This window comes from Syngnathus acus, chromosome 8, assembly GCF_901709675.1.
Source record: "Syngnathus acus chromosome 8, fSynAcu1.2, whole genome shotgun sequence".
Classification (NCBI taxonomy): domain Eukaryota; kingdom Metazoa; phylum Chordata; class Actinopteri; order Syngnathiformes; family Syngnathidae; genus Syngnathus; species Syngnathus acus.
This window is the reverse complement of record NC_051093.1, coordinates 4315049-4335654: the sequence shown is the minus strand read 5'-3', so window position 1 is coordinate 4335654 and position 20606 is coordinate 4315049. Positions and strand designations below refer to the sequence as shown.

Below are 20606 nucleotides of genomic sequence, written 5' to 3'. Positions count from 1 at the left end.
CATATCATGTGTCACAAGCTTTTTTAATGATACGTAAATAAATACATTTTAATAAGAGTATCATCACAGGTCTATTTTTCCTGATGTAACGTTTGTCCATATTGAGATTTGGGTGAGCCGTGTGTTATACTGTTGGTGGACTGTAGGGGTCACTATTTCCCTAGGAAATCTTTATGACAAGCAGGTAGTCAGACTTTAACAACAAGGAAGTGGCCAACAGTGACAAGTTAACCGACTGCTGATGATGGCACCGATTGGGCTAAAAACAATCGTAGGCGAAAGTAAGTGGCGCATATTATATTCTCGAACTGTCTCCAATTGTAGCATATTAGTTTACATGCTCAAAGTGAAGTTTCGTGGGATGAATCGGGAAGTGAATGTGACGTCCGAGAACAAAATGTGTTTCTCGAATGTGTTTCCGGGCTAAAATCTGTAGTAAAACGTCAAATAGAGATAATGTCACACGGGCGACGTAATTAGCAAGGAGGCAAAATATTGTTTTGTGAAAAATTTCAATAGCAACTTTATTTCTTGGCCGTTGAGCACTTGATAATGACTGGCAGCTGAAGGCTAATGATAGCTAGCTTACGTAATAGGGAAGTTCGGCAAGTCTTTCTTCCCATCGATTACACTTAATAATTATTGAAAATTTAGCTAATATTAAACATATATCACGATTTAGATTTTATGTAACTTATATTTTTAATTGACTCGTTTAAAAAAAAAAAACGCATTAATTAATAATATATGAATAAAACAACCACAATCTGCCGAGTTGGGTTTTCTTTTTTTTTTTTGTTCTATTTACAGTCAAACTATAACTCAATGGTGCAAAGGATTCACAACTAGTGTTCTGTTGCAACCTCTTATAAAATGTCACAAAACAGCAGGAAGTGGTTCAGAGCATCTCAAGTTCTGCAATTTTATAATCTCTGTGTTTATCTCAACAGAAATCCTAAATGGTGTCATCAAGAGTATAAGAAAGGATGGAGAGTGGAAGGTAAACGTTGTCCAAATATAATACACAACTAAATGGCTGAGACTCAAAGGCTCATTTGGATTTCCAAATAGTATTTACATATATATTTTTTTTTAATCAATGGCTTCAGGTTCTTATCGTGGACCACATGAGCATGCGGATTCTGTCATCTTGTTGCAAGATGTCAGACATTCTGGCAGAAGGGGTCACTAGTAAGTATGCTGTGTGCAAATCTGGTCACGTGTCCGGCTGAGTGCAAAGTATTTACATGACCATGCCTGACATAATTCCTGTCCTCGGGATGAAGTAATCCTTATCTAAATTAATTTCATACTGATGGCTTCATAGTGTTACTCCTTTTTTGCGCGGTTGTTGAGGTCTCGTGTGCTTTCAGTTGTGGAGGACCTCAATAAAAGCAGGGAACCCATCTCCTGCCTGGAAGCCATATATTTGATCTCACCGGTGGAGAAGGTCTGCTTACTCACTAAACTTAAATTATTTATTTACTTCAATGGTTCTTCTATATCAAACTAATTATTTTAGGTGTATTTAAATTATTTATACTCACAAACTACCCAAAAAAAGGGTACGTTGATTTCATGAAGCCATAACAAAGACTTTAACTTTCAGTCTGTTCGGGCTCTCATTAACGACTTCAAGGACTCCGCCTTCACTTACAAAGCAGCCCACGTCTTCTTCACAGACAGTAAGATACCGCTTCGATGTGATCCAAAACAATCAAAATGGTCACCCAGGTTATTTTATGTTTTTATTTATTTTTGACTCCACCAGCTTGCCCTGATAATCTTTTCAATGAAATTGCAAGATCGAGAGTCTCCAAATCCACCAAGACGTTAAAAGAGATTAACGTCGCTTTCTTGCCGTATGAGTCTCAGGTAGGATTTTTCAGGGGGAAAAAAATCCTACTAGAAAAACAAAACTATATTTCAAATATCTATTTTTACTCTCACTCTTGAAAATCATTCTTGTTCCACGTCTTCTCGGCAGGTGTTCTCCCTGGACCACCAAACCTCCTTCCACTCCTTCTACACCCCCAAATCCAACAAAGAGACCCAAGACAAAATTATCGAGAGTCTCGCCGAGCAGATCGCTACCTTATGCGACACGCTCAAGGAGTACCCCGCCATCCGATATCGCAAGTAGGCACCTCCTTGTCACTTCCATATAAGCAAAAACAATTGCACTCATTCATTTTTGCTCGTGTCCCCGTAGCGGAGCGGACAGGACCGCCAAACTGGCCGAAGAGGTCTACCAGCATCTGAATGCTCACAAAGCGGACAACCCAAGCATGGGAGAGGTTCAAGCCCTTCACTTACTCCTCTTTGACATGTTGTACACAAGTGAATTATTATTCCTTTTTTTCTTCTCTAGCATCTTTTTCCATATAAGAGTGTAAACATACTTTAGGATGCTGCAGCTTTTCACCTCTACAGGTTGTGGGTATCTTTTTTTTTTTTCTTCACTGCTGCTTTCCCCTATTTTCTTCTTTCTCTTAGCTCACCTTTTCCTAGCTCCGGGATGAATCTCATCAGGCATGTATTATTTTTTCTGTGTTCGTTGGTTGTTTGGTGTTGCCTTGAGAATATTCAGTATGTTGCATGAGAGGAAAAGAATTCAAGGGCGTTCAAAGTTCGTCCGCATGTTAGTCCGCCATCAACCCATGTAGCCAAAAACATAACCCCTACGATACGGCATCGGTGTGAAAATCTAACCTCCCCACATATGCACACAGACAATGAAATGTGGATTGCATGGCGGAATAAAACTAAATATTTGAATTAATGTTGTGTTAATCCCATTTCTCGATTGATTTCAGGGGGTAAACAAGGGGCGCTCGCAGCTCATTATCGTGGACCGTGGCTTCGATCCCATCTCGCCTCTACTGCACGAGCTGACCTTCCAAGCTATGGCCTACGATTTGCTGGACATCGAAAAGGACATATACACGTGAGTACACTTGTCTCATTTCCCTGCGTATTGTTTGCTTAAACTCTTTTGGAATAGTTATCAGACGACCGGCATTGGGAATGCCAAAGAGAGAGAAGTGTTGCTGGATGAAGACGACGAGCTCTGGGTTCAACTCCGACATCTGCACATTGCCGATGTCTCGACGTGAGTATGGCGGGACTCAAACACACACACTGTCCTCGTCAATTGACTTCCTTCCATTGATTTTTTTTGTTGTTGTAGGAAAGTGACGGAGCTGCTGAACACGTTTTGTGAAAGCAAGAGAATGTGCACTGACAATGTATGACTGTCTTTGTCCATTTTGTTGTCATTATACACACAATTTAATTTGTTAATAGTGCTATTTTGATGGTTCTCTTATTTTTTTGCACAAAAGGCAAACATCAAAGATCTCTCGCAGATGTTAAAGAAGATGCCACAGTATCAGAAGGAGTTGAGTATGGTGAGCGACATTTTTTTATTATGTCTAAATGCAATTTCTTGTCACTCGTGCTGCGTTATGAATGAACGTGTTTGTTTTGTGACAGTACTCCACACACCTGCACTTGGCCGAAGCTTGTATGAAGAAATTCAAGGCGTCCCTTGATAAGCTCTGCGAAGTGGAACAGGTCAGCGTTTCGTCAGTCTCGCAGTCTCAATTTTAGAGATGCCACAATGAATTGACGATTAAATCAACAACATGTTATTGTAATTGCTATTTTTGGAACATTGCAGAGGTCATCTTTGGCCACATCTGGTCACAGAACACTTTGTAGCTGACATTATAAATAGAAGGTTAATGGACTGTTGATCCTCCAACACAGGATGGGAAGCCCGGACCATTAAACCTATCAGCACTTGTCTGCCCATGAGTATGTTTTGAAAACAAAGCCAAGATATTTCCATCAGCGGAAGGGATCGGCGAGGATGCGTTACCGTAACTCGGTTACGCGATCCGAGAATTTGGCATCCCGAGTGTGAATTTTCATATGCCATTGGCAAGCAAGCTGTAATGTCCCCACGCATTTAATGACATGACGACGTACAAAGCCTTCCAAGTACTGTGGCTTAGATTCATCAGGGATAGGATAACACCACTGTCCGGGCCTGAGACCCGGTTTTGTGTCCAGACAGAAGATACCACCTCATGTCCTCTTTTTCTGTTTTATGAGTGATGCATTACTTGGTCATGGGCGTGTTTCAACGCCACCACCTTGTAAATCCCGCTAGCTTGTTTTGGCTTTTAATCAGGACGGCAAGGTCCAAAAGGCCTGGGAGTTTCGGTTTTCACTGCCGTGTGGTCTATAAATGACATGCGTAAAGGACTTTCTACAAAACTCTGGCAGCCAAAAACGAGTCCATAATTATCCCTCTTGTCTGTTTCCCTGTCTCTCTCTTCACAGGACTTGGTGATGGGCGCTAATGCAGAGGGGGAGCCTCTGAAAGACGCCATGAAGAGCATCGTGCCCGTACTGCTTGACAACGACGTTTCAGCCTACAACAAGATCCGCATCATCCTGCTCTTCATATTCCACAAGAAAAAAGGTGCAACCCCTCCTTTCTTTTATAAATCAGAACTGTGGCTGATGTGATGGATTGCAGGCATTGGTGAGGAGAACCTGGAAAAACTCATCCAGCATGCCAACGTGACGGCTGACAGAAACATCATCACCAACTTCCAGAACCTGGGCTGTAACATCATCGCTGGGGTATTTATTTACGGCGACAGTGGGAAACTCAAAAAACACTGCCTTTTTCTTTTTTTATTTATTTATTTATTAAATCTACATTAGTTCCAGGTATGCCAGTCACTCAATTTGTACCAAATGTGTTTAGGGAGTCAATGGCGGTGTGACTCTGCCCGATCGCAAACAGCGCGCCGACAGCACGTACCAGCTCTCCAGATGGACGCCCATCCTCAAGGACGTCATGGAGGTGTGAGAATTTTCGTTGCTTTTTTTTTGGGCAATAATTGACGAAGCACAAAGTCTGAACTAAGTCGCTTCTCTCAGAACGCCATCGAAGACAAGCTGGACAAGCGCAACTGGCCCTTCATTTCGGACCCCGCCCCCATCAGTACCACTCACACGGCAGTCAGGTAGGTTATTATAACTAAATTGAAATTTAAACCGCTGATCTTCATAATTGTCAGCCTGATGATCCATTAGTCCATTTAGAACATTCCTAGAAATTCGTGTTCAAACGAAACTAAATGAGAGGTCACAGACAGATTATTTTTGTCAGATAAAAGCCTTTATCCCTGTAACTAAGTCCAAGTGGAGCTCTTTGGGGAAAATAGTGGGAGTGAGTCGAAGGTTTAAAAGGTAAATAAGCCCGTTTTGCATAAAACGCTGCCGTAATCCTGCCGGGGATTCCCATTTTTGCAACCTGGGCGGGTTCAGCTCATAATCTGCTCGTGTCCTTCCTCTTCCGCAAAGTGCACAAAATCAATCTTGAGTAGTCATTAAAACGACTCCGGCTGTTTAAGTGCAAGTTATCATTTCTGATTTATGTAACGGCGCACGTCGTCCTTGTTGTTTATTTGTGCAGTGCTCGTTTGGGCCAGTGGCACAACAACAGACCTCCAACAGAGTATCACACCGGACCCAGGCTCATTATTTTTGTCATCGGCGGGGTGACCCACTCTGAGATGCGCGCCGCTTACGAAGTCACCCGAGCCAATGCCGGCAAATGGGAGGTTCTGATTGGTAAGCGTTGTTTTATTTCAGCCCAGCGTCCAAAACAAAAACACACATTTGTTCATTCAAGCTAGCATTAGCTTAGCATTGTAAATTCCTTTTTTCATTCAATCTTTGACAGGCTCCTCTCACATCCTTACTCCAACCGTCTTCCTCAACGACCTCAAGAGTCTCGATCAGGTTCCTAATCCAGATTGCGAAAACAACGCGGATCCTAACAGTGGGCGGCTACAATGAAGGAAGAACCTTTCCTTTCTTTTGATTGGCTCCGGGTTTTACATAAGTACGTCACATGAAGATCACTTTTTTTTCTTTCTTAGTATTGTTTATATAGTTTGCTCTGCAATTAGTTCTGTGCTCATATAAAAGTATTTTAATGCCTCCTAGCCTCATCAGCCCGTGAATAACATCACTGTATGAACCTTTGAAGGTACCTTAAATTAAACCCCCAACTCACTTTATTCAGGTAAATCTAATGGCAACTGCTGTCTTTGATATCCTTGCACATGATTTAATTCTAATGCTGGAATGTGGTGTGTCTTTGTCATGTATAAAAGAAGTAATAAAAGAAGCAATATTTACCGTGGATCTGCTCTGATTGTCATTAGCTTGCGCCTTCTGCCGACCACGTAGAGACTTCTTAATTGCGAGTGTGTGTGTGTGTGGGGGGGGGTACATTTAGGAGCATCCCATCGCCATCCCGAGGATTATGTTTTCATCTCGGATTACATATGGCAATATTAAGAAAGGGACACGGGCTGCGGCGTTAATGGCGATGGGTTAATACTCAGCACTTAACTCCATTTAAAAGCCTTTCGTCCCAGCTGAGTTGGGTACACAATCAGATCAGCAGGACGTTGGGACAACCTCAGCCGCAGCAAAGCGAAGATTCCGTTCATCATCGACTGACTTTTGATGTGGTTTTGTGCGCAGAAGAAGAGCGTCATGCTGGGATGGTGAGCAAACGTTTTTATCATCCTTACAAATATCTGTGCCATAATAATGTCTAAAAATATTATTTGAACAATCCAATGAGGTTAAATAAAAAAATATTGCTTTTGATCATTTGGTTTGATTCTTACTGACTGTGTGGCTATGAACAATTTGTCCCTTGGTGCAACTCAATTTGAATAAATCAAAATATACTTTTTTTTTTAGTTTTTGATAGTACTATTTAAGTGTACTATATAGCAAATACTATGAGATTTTTTTTAATCCTCCCAAGATTCCATATAGGTAGACCATAGCAATTTCCGGACATCATGAGTTCATCACAGCGAGGACAAAGGGAAGAACCGCACAAGTCAATCCCTACATCTGCTTCAATGCAACAACGACATTTTGCTGAGCAGCAGGTGTCAACAGCAGCAGCAAAGTGTCAAGTACACTAAAAATTCAATTTTGCGTAAAGTCACCATTTTTCTTTCTTTCAGGAGACAAAAACGTTTCAACATGAGGGCTTGGCCCCTCAGATTTCAGTGACCCAGAGCACTCCGGACATGAACAGGAAGCTGCTCTTGTTGCCCGGCAACCAGTGTCAAGCCCACGCGAGTTCCAGCAAGGTCACTTGAGCTACCCGACATGTTTGAACAAGTTTTATGACGCTAATTAATGGCATTGTTTTGGCCTCCGACAGGTGCAGTCGCCCGAGGAACAGCAAAAGTTGACGAATCACGTGGAGGACCAGTGCTGCTCCCTGAATCTCGGGCACGGGGCCACTTCCACCACAAGAAACTCTGACCAGCAGCCTCATGCTGCGATGTCCAATGAAGGTGACCGGCGATAATTCCACATTGGTCGACACTGAATTTAAAACAAAAATGTCCTCCTCCTCTCCATTTTCCCCAGATTTCGACGCACTCTTCAATCTGTTGACCAACAGTCAGAGCAGACGGCTCGACGACCAACGCGTGTCTCTTCCTTCGTTACCCGGTTTGGACAAAAATGAGCCGCAGTCATCATCTGACACGGATTCGAGCTACTTGTGCTATATGGTCTCCAAAGTCCAGGTTATTACATCACATACATTATATCCAAACCAATATCGGAATGGTATATTAGATTTGAAGTAATTTTATAATCTGTGTCCAGGGGAGCAGAATGGAAAACCAAAGTTGCTCCCTACATCAAATCCAGCCCTTGGAGCCGGAACGGAAGGGAGACAACATTGCACGCTCGGCCTCTTTCAGCCCTGGTTTGAACATAGAACGCCCCAAGAGCCAAGCTAAGACCTCCCCCAAAAAGGTAGAAGTACAGATAACTGTTGTTGACAGCCTATTTCAAATGTAGCGAAAAAAATGTCAGGAAAAAAAAACCTCAAGTAAGGAAATTAATGCATCGTTTTTGCAGGTGTTGAGTCAAGCTGAGCAGAAGCAATTCCTCAACTTAATGGCTCACGCGCAGCGAGGCCGCATGGAAGAGCAGCGATGTGTCCTCAACGTTAGTCCGCAGACTTCCCCTAAACACAAGCCCGCCCAGAACGCCGCAGCCGCAGGTTCCAAGCTCACTTATCTATGTGCAAGTCTGAATGTTTACGATATCATTCTGTCTTTTTAATGAGATTCATTTGCTATTGATTACATTGGTCAATATGTCTCCTTGTTTCCGGGCAGGTCCGGATTCTGACAAGTTCTTCAACCTGCTGGCCAACTCGCAAGGCAAACGTCTGGATGACCAGCGAGTTTGTCTTCCATCGTTGCCCGGGATTCAAAATGGAGGCCCCTCCCAAGCATCAACTACAGACGCGAGCTATTTGTGTTACATGGTCTCTAAAGTCCAGGTGAGGGGACTTTTCAGCAAAACTAAACCCAGTGGCTATTCAATATCCACCAATGCTGTTTTCCAATGACAGGGCTCCAGGTTTGATGATCAGAGATGTTCTGCGCCTCATATCGGTCAGAATTTAGGCACTCCAAAACCCCAGCGCAAAGTTTCGCCCACCTCAGAATCATCTGACAAAGCTCAAAGGAGGTCCGGCTCCCTAGACAGAAGTGACACTTCCCAGCAGGTGAGGAGGAGAGAGGAGGAGGGGCTAGTCTTTTTTTATTTTTTATTCTTTATCCTCTGTGAATTTCTTTTTTAAAGCTCTCTCCACCTGATCAGCAACAATTCCTCAAAATGATGACTCGCGCTCAGAGAGGACGCATGGAGGAGCAGCGTTGCACTTTAGCCCAAAGCAGGAGCACACCCAACACGCCCACACACAACCCAAATAAAACCCCTGCAGGTAACCGCCACACGGGCCACTCTGAGGTCATCAAGTTTGTTCTCTTGCTCTGAGATGGGAGTCTTTTATGCAGGTCCAGATACGGATGGGTTGTTCCTCAGGCTGGCCTCCAGCCAGGCACACAGGCTGGATGACCAGAGGCTCGCTCTGCCCTCCCTACCCGGGATAAGTGCCACCACGAAGGTTTCTTTCTTTAAAAATTATTTGGGGTCAAAAAGATTTTTCATCATGTTTTCTATCAATATTACCTAATCAATTGTGCTGGTATATACGTAACTCACACATTTTTATGGTTCACTTCCAGGTTAGCGCCCCACAAATCAGTGTGGTTGAAAGCACAGCCTCCAAAAGACAAGGGGCGAAAAAGCCGACTCCTCAGGCCCAGACGACTGCGGCACCTTCGGGCTGCAGCCTGCCAAAATCATCATCCTTCAACTGCGAGACAAAATATCAGCGGACGCTTGACTCCGCAGCTCAAGTAAGCCACAATAAGATTGAATGAATAAATTGAATTTGTTTTAAAAGAAAACAAGTAAGAATAAAAATTTGAATCAGAAAGGCTTTGTTGTTCTCCCATAGGGTGCAATGAAATGGAACAGAGACTGTTTTTGTTTATTGATCTATTTATTTACGTATTTGTTTGTTTGTTTATTCACTTATGATTTATTTATTTATTTATTTAGGGTGGAATGAAATGAAACAGACAGTTTATATTTATTTATTTATTTTTATTATTTCATTTTTTTCATTTCTTATTTCAGATTTTTAATTTTTCTACTTATCGGTGGATCTCATTCCAATTTATGATGTCCTTTGCAGATGACAGTAAAGGTGTCAATGAGCTTCACACCACAAACGGTAAGCTTATCTGACGTGTATATTTAAAAACACTTCAATCGCCATTTTCTATTTGCTCACCTACTAAAGGGACACAAGAATGTCAACCAGTCTTTCCCAGAGGTTTTCCTCACTCTGGGCGCCCCAGGAGAAAATCTCATGATCCCTCTCAGCCCGAGACCTGGCCGACCCGTCTCCTTGAACCTGAACCTCATCCCCAGCCCCAGGAATCCCCGTTCGAGGCCGTCGTCGCCCCAGCCCAAAGCGGCCCGGAAGGCGAATCCCGTTACTTCTGGCCCTCCGGGACAGGAAGGGTCCGCATCCGGCCCCATCGGCCCACAGGAAGACTGCTTCTCTCTGATTGAGAAGGTTCACACGTCCCACCTTAAAGTCGGAGTGACTCAAGGGGGGCAGAAACACAAAGAGGATGCAGTGAAGGGGCGGGGCAATGGAAAAGGGCAAGCTAAGAAAGATCAGAAGAACGCTGGTAATAAACACTAGACAGTCTCATCAAGGTAAGTTGAAATTAGAAGAAAGAGGCACTGTTTGTTGTAGTTGGTTATCCTAATTACAATCACCCCCCCCTCCTCAATTCTTGACATTTAGTATTCACAACATAGTCCCCCCCCACCCCCCAAAAAATGCATGAACCACTCTGTTATCAGTTGAAACAAAATAAGTTGATTTTTTTTGCATGAACATAATGTGAAATATAAATAAATCAAGTCAAGTCAAGTTTATTTGTATAGCCCTAAATCACAAGCAGTCTCAAAGGGCTTCACATAGACAAAAAGGAGAGGGAGAGAAAACAAACTCCATGAGACTGGAAATGAAATAAATGACTGGAAATAAATGAAATAAATGACTGGAAATGCACACTTATGGACAATCGCAATGTTTTTTTTCTTTCAGCCTCGTCGTTATTCCACAGATCTACTATATAACTATATTGTAGCGTTAACAAAGTTCAAGGAAAGACGTGGGTTTGGTAAACGGCTCTTTATTTAACAAAACAAACTTACAGGCGTGTGGCGGCGTGGACTTCCAGCCACGGAAATGGAAGAGAGCTCCATAGAATAGGACCGGGCGTGCGTAAAAGCCATGACCGAGCCCCATCCACCGTCCCCGGACAGCCACCCGGCCGAGCGCCGGCCCTCGACTTCCATCCACGGAGGTGAAAGACAGCTCGGTAGAGTAGGACCGGGCGTGCGTAAAAGCATTGTCCGAGCCCCATCCACCGTCCCTGGACAGCCACCCGGCCGAGCGCCGGCCCCCGACTTCAATCCACGGAAGTGAAAGAGAGCTCCATCGAGTCAATCTTTGTCCTTTATGTAAACAACGCCGCGCGCGACGTCGCGGTCACCTTGCTACATTGCGGTTCGTTTATCGCGGTTTCATTTTTTTTTAATTTTTTATTTTTGAAATTTTTTGAAGAAAAACACATATAAGTCGCTCCTGAGTATAAGTCGCCCCCCCACCCAAACTATGAAAAAAAACCGCGACTTATAGTAGAAAATTACGGTATTTTGACTTGGTGATTGTTGTTTTCATGTGATTCTACAGTTTGACCATTTGAAGACAATGTCGATTGTTTTATTATTTTAATTCAGACAAAAAACCAGATTTGTTTTCTTTTTTCATTTATTGCTATAATTGAATTGACAGACAACAGGGTCCATATTTTATGGATCCCTCCAATTATTTCCCTGGATCTTATTCAGTAGAGTCAGTTCCCTGAAAAAAAAGAGCATAAAGATAATCAGTCATCCTTGAGCGACCAAACATTTTCGACTTAAAATAAGCATGTCACCTTCCCACTATCACGACTCTTGGCCCTCAGCTTGTTGACCTGGGACTCAGCAATGTCAGCACGTTCCTGAGCCTCCTCCAGCTCATTCTGGACCTTCCTGAGCCTGGACATGTGAGTATTGGCATGCTCTTCCTGTGATAGAAAAGAAACGTTGACATTGTGTGAATGTCATTTTTGTGAAATCACTATGTGGTGGACTTACGGCTTCCTCCGCTTGTCTCTTGTAAGCCTTGACTTTCATTTGTAATTTATCCACCAGATCCTGAAGCCTGGTCCCGTTCTTCTTGTCCTCCTCAGTCTGTTTGGGTGAAATTTTTTGCTGCTGATCCCAAAAAGGAAACTTGCGAGTGTGGCGGAATGGAACGCACCTGGTAGGTCAGCTCCTTGACTCTCCTCTCATATTTGCGGACACCTTTAACAGCATCCGTTCCACGTCTCTGCTCAGTCTCCACTTCAGTTTCCAGCTGACGGACCTGAAAAATGGACACAAATGAAACGTTCGAGCAGAAGGGTTAGGAATCATTTATGTGACTAAAGAGAATTTTCGAGCAGTTCTTACTCTAGATTCGAGTTTCTGGAGTTGCTTCTTGCCACCCTTCATGGCGAGGTTCTCAGCCTCATCCAGACGGTGCTGCAGGTCCTTGACAGTCACCTCCAGGTTCTTCTTCATCCTCTCCAGGTGAGCACTGGTGTCCTGCTCCTTCTTCAGCTCCTCGGCCATCATGGCAGCCTGAAATCAAGAGTGTTGTTTTGATATTTCAAAATATTGATTGCATTGGCAGTGGTGCCAGGTAAGTGTTCACGTTCTCACTCACATCAGTGATGGCCTTTTTGGCCTTCTCTTCAGCATTTCTTGATTCCTGAACGGCATCGTCCACTTCACCTTGAACCTGAACGAAGTCAGCCTCCAGCTTCTTCTTGGTGTTGATCAGGCTGGTGTTCTGAATGTGACAAAGTTATGAATCAGAACCGTTTTGTATCCGAAAGTGAAAGACTTTAGAACTATTGTGCACGAACCTGAGAGTGAAGCAGTCCGACACGCTCGCTAGCATCAACCAGCTCCTGCTCGGCCACTTTGCGGGACCTTTCCGTCTGTTCCAGAGCGGCTCTAAGCTCCTCAATTTCAGCCAGCATCAGGCCGTTCCTGCGCTCCACCATGGCAGCCTGTTCCTTCATGTCTTCTTGTCCCCGTACAGCATCATCAAGGTGCAGTTGGGCATCCTGACAAACAAAAAAAGCAAATAGTCATTTTTCCTTTTGTATGCATCGAGTAAAGACCTCACCTTGAGTTGTCCCTGGACATTCCTCAGTTGCTTCTGGGCTTCAGCTGCCTGTCTGTTGGCGTGGCTCAACTGAATCTCCATCTCGTTCAGGTCTCCCTCCATCTTCTTCTTGATTCTCAGGGCGTCGTTCCTGCTCCTGACCTCAGCGTCAAGAGTGCTCTGCATGGAGTCAATCACTCTCTGGCTGTTCCTCTTGATCTGCTCCATCTCCTCGTCCTTCTCTGCAAGCTTCCTGTCAACCTCGCCTTTGATTTGGTTGAGCTCGAGCTGAACGCGAAGAATCTTGGACTCTTCATGCTCCAGCGTACCCTGTGTGTGGGAAACATGACTCAGTGTCACGGTTTTGTCATGGCAACCGTAGAATTCCGAAAAATAGCCAGAGTATCGACGATTCAATTGAATGATTTGATAATGTGATACCTCGGCTTCCTCAAGAGCAGTCTGAATCTCGGCCTTTTCACTTTCAACAGTCTTTTTAGCCTTTTCCAGATCGTGGATGCTCTTTCCGGTCTCCCCAATCTGTTCAGTTAGATCTGAGATCTCCTCTACGGTTCAAAAACAAACCATAAAATTCAACCATTGTGATCATTTGCTCTGACTGTAGTGCAAATTGACTCACGTTGCAGGTTCTTGTTCTCCCTCTTCAAGGTCTCCAGGTGATCCAAAGCCTCCTCATAGGAGTTCTTCATCTTAAACAGTTCAGTGCTGAGAGAACGGGCCTCCTTCTGGGAACCTTCCAGCTCTGCCTGGCCCTCCTCATATTTCTGCTTCCATTCTGCCAGGACCTGAACATTTCAAAGACCCATTAGAAATGGAGTCATGATGAATGCGACCAATGGAGATATGAACCTTATCAAAGTTCCTCTGCTTCTTGTCAAGGTTGGCAGCCAGGGCATTAGCTCTCTCCACATCAATCATGAGGTCCTCCACCTCACCCTGGAGCCTCTGCTTGGTCTTCTCCAAAGAGGCACACTTGGAGTTCACAGCCTCAATGGACTCCTCTGCTTCCTGGAGACGCTGGGCAAGCTTCTTTCTGTAATGGGCAAAGATTTTTAGGATGTCATTTGCAGAAAATCTCTGGAAACATCCTACCCTTATGTCAAAGTTCCTTACTTGGCCTCCTCTAGCTCCTCAGTGCGCTGGATAGCATCGGTCTCATACTTGGCCCTCCACTGTGCCACCTCACTATTGGCCTTGGACATTCCTCGCTGCAGTTCAGCTTTAGCCTCCTGCTCTTCCTCATATTGCTCTCTGAGCAGATCGCAGTCATGACGGGCAGACTGAACAGCATGAGCCAGGGCATTCTTGGCCTATATAAATTCAAAACAAGTTGGATAGCATCAGTGGCATATGAACACTGGATCCAAGTCCTGGTAGGGATGCTTCTTTGTTCTTCTACCTTAACTTCCTCCTCAATGTGTCTTTTGAGCTCTTCAATCTGCTGAGTGTAAGCCTGCTTGCCCCTGGTCAGCTGGGAAACCAGAGCTTCTTTCTCCTCAAGCTGACGAGAAAACTCACCTGCAATGACATGTACAGATTCTCAAAATGAGGTCATTGAACTGAAAATAGTTGGCTTACTCACCGTTCTCTGTTTGCAGTCTTGCCTTCTGCGCACTCAAGTCGTTGAGCTGGCGAACATTCTCATCATTCTTGGTCTTAATTTCACTTAACTGGTCTTCAAGAGTTCTGCATAGTTTCTCCAAGTTGCCCTACAAAGACCAAATCATCTTGAAGAGTTACTATTTGGGGATCAGGTCATTTTTATGTTTGGATCAAAATGGCTGAAACGAACTTTGGCTTTGGCGACGGCCTCCATGTTGCTGGAGAGATCGTCAATCTCCATCTTGTACTCGCTCTTCTCCTTCTCCAGCTTCTGCTTGACACGCTGGAGGTTGTCGATCTGCTCGCCCAGCTCTGCCACGCTGTCAGCCTGCTTCTTGCGGAGAGCGGCGGAAGTCGCCTCATGCTGGAGGGTGGACTCTTCGAGATCACGACGAAGCTTCTGGAACTCAGCCTCCCGCTTCTTGTTCATCTCAATCTGAGCGGCCGTTGCTCCACCGGCTTCCTCGAGCCTCTCGCTGATCTCCTCCAATTCCCTGGAGAGGTCAGACCTCTGCTTCTCCACCTTAGCCCGAGCTGCCCTCTCAGCTTCAATCTCCTCTTCCAGCTCCTCAATACGAGCCTAGATGGGACAATAGTATTGTATTGACTGCAACCCAATGAGATCTTCTCATGGCAAGTGTAATTAATGTACCTGGAGTTCCTTGATCTTCTTCTGGAGCTGAGCACCAAGGGACTGTTCATCCTCAATCTTGCTGAGGAGCTGACTGGTCTCAAAGTCTTTCCTTTGAGGAGAAAGGAGAAAGACATGCTACATCTTTGCAGCAGGAATCAACAGAAACCACAAGTTCCAATCTGATTCTTTCTCTTACTTCTTGAGTTTTTCATCTGATTGCTGTTTATCATTCTCCAGATCCATTATGGATTCCTGGGCCAGTTTCAGGTCACCCTCAAGCTTCCTCTTGGCTCTCTCAAGGTCCATGCGGAGCTTCTTCTCTTGTTCCAGGGAGCCTTCAAGCTGTTACATCGCATGATTTAAATGACAATGAGTCATGATCCTTAAAAGATGTTCTACCTGAGTCCACTTGAATCATTGATGTGGCCATGATGGTGTTCTTACGTCATCCACTTGCTGCTCCAGCTTTGTCTTGGCCTTGGTCAGAGTGTTGACTTTGTCTTCCTCTGCCTGCAGATCGTCCAGTGTTTGCTGGTGAGCCTCTTGGAGGGCTTTCTTCTCCTTTGTCAACTTGGCAAGAGTCTCATCTTGAGTTGCCATCTCCTCTGTCAGGTTTTTCACCTAAAATATTGAAGCATGACGTCATTGCCAGCTGTTTCTGCTGGTGAAATTTAAAATGAAGTCGAAGTTCACCTTGTTTTCAGTGGCGTGTTTCTCCTTTTCTACTTTAGCCAAGGTGAGTTCCAAATCATCAATATCTTTCTTGAGCTCTGAGCATTCATCCTCCAGCTTTCTCTTCTTCGTGGTCAGCTCAGCGTTGATTTCTTCTTCATCTTCCAGTCTCTCGGTCGTCTCTTTGAGTTTGGCCTCGAGCTGGATCTTGCTCTTAATGAGCCCCTCGCATCTTTCCTCAGCATCTGAAAGATTCTCACCTTCCTGTTGTTAAAAATAAGCATTGTTTGTTTTTGTACATAAACGATTATAACAACTGATCTGGTGATATCTCAGAGACCACTCACAGCTGCCACTTGCAGTTGCAGGTCATTCTTCTCCTGCAACAGGGAGACCATCTTCTCCTCCAGCTCTTTCTTTTTGGCCAGAGCAGTCGCCAGGTCAGATTGCATTTTGCCATAATTCTCCTTCATCTGCGCCAGCTCTTTCTCAGTCTCGGCACTCTTGAGGAGAGGCTTGATCTTGAAGTACAGATGCATCCATGGCCAGTTCTTCACATTCATGAAGGAACGGACGTTGTACTGGACGGTGAAGATTGCGTCTCTAGGAAGCACAATGTGAAGAAAATGGATCCACTGCATTTCACTTGAAACACATCTGGTTTTTGGTCAAGTTTCTACCTCCTCTCCATCATCTTCACAAACTCTGTCCTCATGAGGTATCCTCTGCAGAGAGCTTGAGTCATGGTCACCAATGCAGCCAGTTTCTCATCTCGCATCTCCTCCAGGGTACCCAACAGACCAGCTTTGAAGAACACCTGTGTGTTGTGAACAAGAGTTTTTAGTGACTTGCCAATCTATGTGCCATTGGTGACTCACCTTAGTGTGTCCAAATTTGTACTGAGTGTGATCCACATCGATGGAGCCCAGCAATTTCTCTGCTGCCTTCTTGTTGTCAATGAACTGACCCTCAGGGATGATGCTAGCGTTCAATACTTTGTATCTACAAGAGAATGAGAAACATATTTTGTTGACCTCATGATAGGTCAGCTAAAACCAATTTTCTCGCACTCACCTCTGCTTGAAATCACCGTAGAGGATTCTGCTGGGGAAGCCCTTTCTGCAGATTCTGATACCCTCAAGCACACCGTTACATCTCAGCTGGTGGATAACCAGATGGTTCTCCATAAGACCTGAACATTGTTCAAAAGATTTAATTTCAGTTTCAAACAGCTGTCTGGAGTAGAACCCTACGAGGACGACATCAAACCTGGGGTCTTATGGTCATTGGGGATCAGGCAGCGCACAAAGTGAGGATGAGTGCTCCTCAAGTTAGTCATCAGCTTGCCCAAGTTCTCCTGTGAGGTGAAATGTCATCATTCTTGCAACTTCAAGTCATGATCTCATGAGGTACACAATTCACACATATGAGTGACATTACCCTGAATAGAGCAGAGACAGTCTGGAAAGAACCACCCTTCTTCTTGCCACCACCCTTCTTGCCACCACCACTCTCTGTTTCATAAATGTTTGTCAAGATAAGCACACCAAAACGACATTTGCAGGATGAGCTTCATACCTTCAGATGCAGCGTGGGTGGCGTACAGCATGCCCAGCAGCTTGTTTGAAGACTTCTGGTAGAGCTGGACAACGGAGTCATTCAGGGGATCCTTGTTTTTGTCCAACCAGCCCGTGATATTGTAGTCCACAGTACCAGCGTAGTGGACCAGTGAGAAGTGGGCCTCAGCTTTGCCCTTTGCGGGCTTCGGCTTCTCAAAGGCCTTGGTCTTGCCAAGATGCTGATCATACAGCTTGTTCTTGAAAGACACGTCTGTCGCCTTGGGGAACATGCACTCCTCTTCAAGGATGGAGAAGATGCCCATTGGCTATCGGGGGGGGGGGGGGGGAAATGGTGTTGGTCATTTTGGAGGAACACTGAGATTCATAAATGTTCTCAGATGCAAGCACGATTGTCTCACCTTCTCAATCAGCTCAATGCAAGCCGCCAAGTCCATACCAAAGTCGATGAATTCCCAATGGATGCCTTCTTTCTTGTATTCCTCTTGCTCCAAGACAAACATGTGGTGGTTGAAGAACTGTTGCAGTTTCTCATTGGTGAAGTTGATGCACAGTTGCTCCAAGCTGTTGTACTACAAAATACAGATATTACACCGCATTAATCCACTGATGTGTTTGTCTGAGCTGATTCGAATGTTGTGTGACTCACATCGAAGATCTCAAATCCAGCGATATCCAACACTCCAATGAAGAACTGTCTTGGCTGCTTTGTGTCCAACATCTCATTGATTCGGATGACCATCCACAAGAACATTTTCTCATAGATGGATTTGCACAGAGCTGACACAGAATTGTTGACCTAGTAAAGAGATGTTAAGGTAACAATTTGTTTCGTTCAATATGGAAGTTATGATGGAGTCTCAATTTTATTTTCCTTACCTGTGGGACGGTCTGACCTTTGGTCACATATTCATTCCCAACTTTGACTCTGGGATAACACAAAGCTTTCAGCATATCGGCCGAGTTCAAGCCCAAAAGATAGGCAATCTTGTCAGCCTCTAAAAGAAAAAAGAAAAAATCATCTTGTAACGTTTCATATTGTGTGTGGAGACATCAGAGAATTGTTGTGGTTACCCTCATTGCCATCAGGTTCCGCCTGCTCCTCACGCTGCTTCTGCTTGAATTTCATGCTGCCATGATGGATCACAGCACCAGTCAGCTTGTAAATGCTAATTTTTTCCTCACTAGTGAAGCCCAGGATGTCGATAGCGGTCTGGATTTAATACAAGTGAGGGTTATTTTTCGCAGATATGCTAATCGTCATTATTGCTGACTCACATCCGTTGCGATGAACTCCTCAATGTCATTGATGCTCTTGACAGTGATTTCACCGTGACTGATCATCGGATAGTCATACGGATTGGTGGTGATCAGAAGGGCCTCTGCAATGAAGTTCAGTGAGTATATTTTCAATTTTACACATTTTTGGGGTTTATTTGTCGTGGCATACCGAGCACCTCAGGCTTGTGTCCTGTCATCAGCTGATAGAAGATATGGTAGCTCCTCTCAGCTGACAGCTGGAAGGTGACACGGGACTTCTCCAGCAGATCTGACCATTTGTTAGACACACATGAGGATTTATTTGTAGCCAACATTTTTTTGGCCACTCACATGGGGTCTGAAAACTCACAAGTTTCAATATCAGCAGAGGCCAGCTTGCCAGTAGAGCCAAAGTGGATTCTGATGAATTTACCCTAAATGTTGACCAGGAACGTGTCAGTTTTTGTCTTTGACAGTCAACATGCGGAAATGAAAGCGTTCTGATTGAGCTACTTACGAAACGGGACGAGTTGTCGTTCCTTACGGTCTTGGCATTACCGTAGGCCTCCAGCAGGGGGTTGGCTGCAATGATTTGATCTTCCAGAGAACCCTACAAAGGCACAACCATACCGTCAACAAAGATTTTTAGGAGCGACCATGCTCTTTTGAGTATAATTGTAGTTTTACCTGAATCTTCCCAGGTTCAGCCTTTTTGACTCCAGCAACTGCAATTGTTGCAAAGTACTGGATGACACGCTTGGTGTTGACAGTCTTTCCGGCACCGGATTCTCCACTGGAGAAGATAAGGATATTTCAGTGCAGTGTCTCAAAATTTCAAATAAAATAGTTGTTTTCATGACTTACGTGATCAGGATGGACTGATTTTCACGGTCTAAAATGAGAGAAGTAGCCAAAAATATTAGCTATTAATTGTAGCTACTACAATGTCGTGGTTTCAGGACTTGATCAAAACATTGTTACCAGTGAGCATGAACTGATAGGCGTTGTCAGAGATGGAGAAGATGTGGGGCGGAGCCTCAATTCTCTTCTTGCCTCTGTAGGCCCCTACGACCTCCTGGTCGTACACAGGAAGCCACTTGTAGGGGTTGACCACGACGCAGAACAGCCCAGAGTAGGTCTGGAAAGAGATTGCGTTGCTCTCACAAGTCCATGACTTCAATTCAGACCATCCAGAGTTGAAAAGCAGGACACTGATGTCGACTCACGTAGATCATCCATGATGCAAAACGCTCTTTGAGGTTAAACAACACGGCAGGCTCGTTGAGGTGGGTCATCATGGCCATGTCTTCAATTTTCTCGAACTTGGGAGGGTTCATGGGATGGATGTCATCCTCTTTCACAGTGACGGTCTGAAAGGTCATTTCTTTCATTTGGAACTGATTTGCCAGTGAAGGCTCCTCAAGTAGGTTTCATCTGGGGCCTCGATAGACTTTACCTTATTTCCATCGAGTGTCTCGACGGTAGCTTTGCCCCCCTCTCTTTTGATGAGTTTGGACTTGACGTACATTTCGTCAGGAACGACCACGAAGAAGGCTGACTTGGCATCAAAGGGAGCCGTCTGAGCCTCAATCCTCTCCTTCTCGGGCTTCCTGAGGTAAATGGCTGCAGGGCCATACTGCTCCATCTCTGCGTCGGTGCTCATGGTGGCACTTTATTGGACACTGAGAGAAGGCACAGTTCAAATTTGCTTCCATCACTTCATCAAATGTTTACATTACACGCAATTGTGATTACCTCTTAAGGTCCCACCAGAAGATGAAAATCAGATCAGTTCTTGTGATCCTATGAATCAGAGATCAGTAGGATGAGTTATTATAAAATAATACCACAAAAATAGATGCCATTGATTCACCAACCTGTGTTGAAAGCCTATCAGTTATTGTGAGAGTCCCGGGCACTGTCTTTTATAGAGGACCCATGTCTCCTTGGTAGGTGTGCCCTGCTGTACTTGGTCATGTATTCTTGCCATGGTGTCGCTAATCCTGTGACAGTGACATTTAACATGATTGTGATGCCACTTGTTTTATGGTTGCCATTT

At 44.5% G+C, this 20606-nt stretch overlaps 3 protein-coding genes and 1 long non-coding RNA gene across 6 annotated transcripts; 3 read left to right on the top strand and 1 right to left on the bottom strand.

Moving 5' to 3' along the window:
• Positions 1 to 146: 146 nt before the first annotated feature.
• Positions 147 to 6232, top strand: stxbp2 (syntaxin binding protein 2). Of its 2 annotated transcripts, none has more exons than XM_037256770.1 (19): positions 147 to 281; positions 951 to 1000; positions 1110 to 1191; positions 1374 to 1450; positions 1610 to 1685; positions 1772 to 1875; positions 1988 to 2139; positions 2213 to 2297; positions 2817 to 2947; positions 3005 to 3112; positions 3191 to 3248; positions 3345 to 3410; positions 3496 to 3576; positions 4351 to 4492; positions 4550 to 4656; positions 4784 to 4882; positions 4960 to 5045; positions 5498 to 5655; positions 5768 to 6232. In XM_037256770.1, exons 1-19 carry the CDS (start codon positions 242 to 244, stop codon positions 5881 to 5883), a joined length of 1818 nt encoding a protein of 605 aa, XP_037112665.1. In that variant the 5' UTR covers positions 147 to 241; the 3' UTR covers positions 5884 to 6232. The 2 variants fall into 2 exon arrangements, with proteins under 2 accessions (XP_037112665.1, XP_037112666.1); XM_037256771.1 differs by having other exon boundaries at positions 211 to 285.
• Positions 6233 to 6323: 91 nt separating this feature from the next.
• LOC119125946 lies at positions 6324 to 7319 on the top strand. Its single transcript, XR_005098553.1, has 4 exons — positions 6324 to 6602; positions 6872 to 7001; positions 7080 to 7208; positions 7283 to 7319. It is a non-coding gene; the product is annotated as an uncharacterized LOC119125946 (long non-coding RNA).
• Positions 7320 to 7324: 5 nt separating this feature from the next.
• LOC119125857 lies at positions 7325 to 10339 on the top strand. Of its 2 annotated transcripts, XM_037256783.1 has the most exons (11): positions 7325 to 7418; positions 7495 to 7655; positions 7738 to 7890; positions 7996 to 8140; positions 8259 to 8425; positions 8498 to 8653; positions 8731 to 8872; positions 8946 to 9055; positions 9177 to 9350; positions 9692 to 9730; positions 9800 to 10339. In XM_037256783.1, exons 1-11 carry the CDS (start codon positions 7406 to 7408, stop codon positions 10208 to 10210), a joined length of 1671 nt encoding a protein of 556 aa, XP_037112678.1. In that variant the 5' UTR covers positions 7325 to 7405; the 3' UTR covers positions 10211 to 10339. The 2 variants fall into 2 exon arrangements, with proteins under 2 accessions (XP_037112678.1, XP_037112677.1); XM_037256782.1 differs by having other exon boundaries at positions 7339 to 7655; positions 9809 to 10339.
• Positions 10340 to 11348: 1009 nt separating this feature from the next.
• On the bottom strand, positions 11349 to 20472 carry LOC119125809 (myosin heavy chain, fast skeletal muscle-like). The gene is made up of 41 exons (XM_037256675.1): positions 20425 to 20472; positions 20303 to 20350; positions 20004 to 20229; positions 19774 to 19917; positions 19529 to 19685; positions 19412 to 19439; positions 19235 to 19340; positions 19065 to 19157; positions 18918 to 18981; positions 18738 to 18836; positions 18566 to 18669; positions 18362 to 18500; positions 18167 to 18285; positions 17937 to 18086; positions 17689 to 17859; positions 17289 to 17595; positions 17151 to 17224; positions 16980 to 17067; positions 16785 to 16902; positions 16589 to 16712; positions 16391 to 16527; positions 16058 to 16313; positions 15732 to 15974; positions 15483 to 15659; positions 15235 to 15380; positions 15057 to 15147; positions 14595 to 14984; positions 14385 to 14511; positions 14202 to 14320; positions 13916 to 14112; positions 13652 to 13835; positions 13422 to 13587; positions 13223 to 13347; positions 12803 to 13111; positions 12537 to 12740; positions 12335 to 12460; positions 12079 to 12249; positions 11888 to 11992; positions 11722 to 11817; positions 11520 to 11651; positions 11349 to 11443 (listed from the first exon to the last, which is right to left on the bottom strand). The coding sequence occupies exons 3-41, from the start codon at positions 20208 to 20210 to the stop codon at positions 11423 to 11425; spliced, it is 5814 nt and encodes a 1937-aa protein (XP_037112570.1). The 5' UTR covers positions 20211 to 20229; positions 20303 to 20350; positions 20425 to 20472; the 3' UTR covers positions 11349 to 11422.
• Positions 20473 to 20606: the final 134 nt, after the last annotated feature.

Excerpts from the sequence above, each read along its gene's own strand:
- LOC119125809 (XM_037256675.1), bottom strand. The coding sequence starts at position 20,210 with ATGAGCACCGACGCAGAGATGGAGCAGTATGGCCCTGCAGCCATTTAC. Across the intron at positions 18,670-18,737 it reads ACACAAGCCTGAGGTGCTCG|AGGCCCTTCTGATCACCACC; the intron begins GTATGCCACGAC and ends ACTTCATTGCAG. Across the intron at positions 11,993-12,078 it reads TCCAGAAACTCGAATCTAGA|GTCCGTCAGCTGGAAACTGA; the intron begins GTAAGAACTGCT and ends TCCATTTTTCAG.
- stxbp2 (XM_037256770.1), top strand. The coding sequence starts at position 242 with ATGATGGCACCGATTGGGCTAAAAACAATCGTAGGCGAAA. Across the intron at positions 3,577-4,350 it reads AGCTCTGCGAAGTGGAACAG|GACTTGGTGATGGGCGCTAA; the intron begins GTCAGCGTTTCG and ends CTCTCTTCACAG. Across the intron at positions 5,656-5,767 it reads CAAATGGGAGGTTCTGATTG|GCTCCTCTCACATCCTTACT; the intron begins GTAAGCGTTGTT and ends AATCTTTGACAG.
- LOC119125857 (XM_037256782.1), top strand. The coding sequence starts at position 7,398 with ATGCTGCGATGTCCAATGAAGGTGACCGGCGATAATTCCACATTGGTC. Across the intron at positions 8,426-8,497 it reads ACATGGTCTCTAAAGTCCAG|GGCTCCAGGTTTGATGATCA; the intron begins GTGAGGGGACTT and ends TTCCAATGACAG. Across the intron at positions 8,873-8,945 it reads CCCAAATAAAACCCCTGCAG|GTCCAGATACGGATGGGTTG; the intron begins GTAACCGCCACA and ends TCTTTTATGCAG.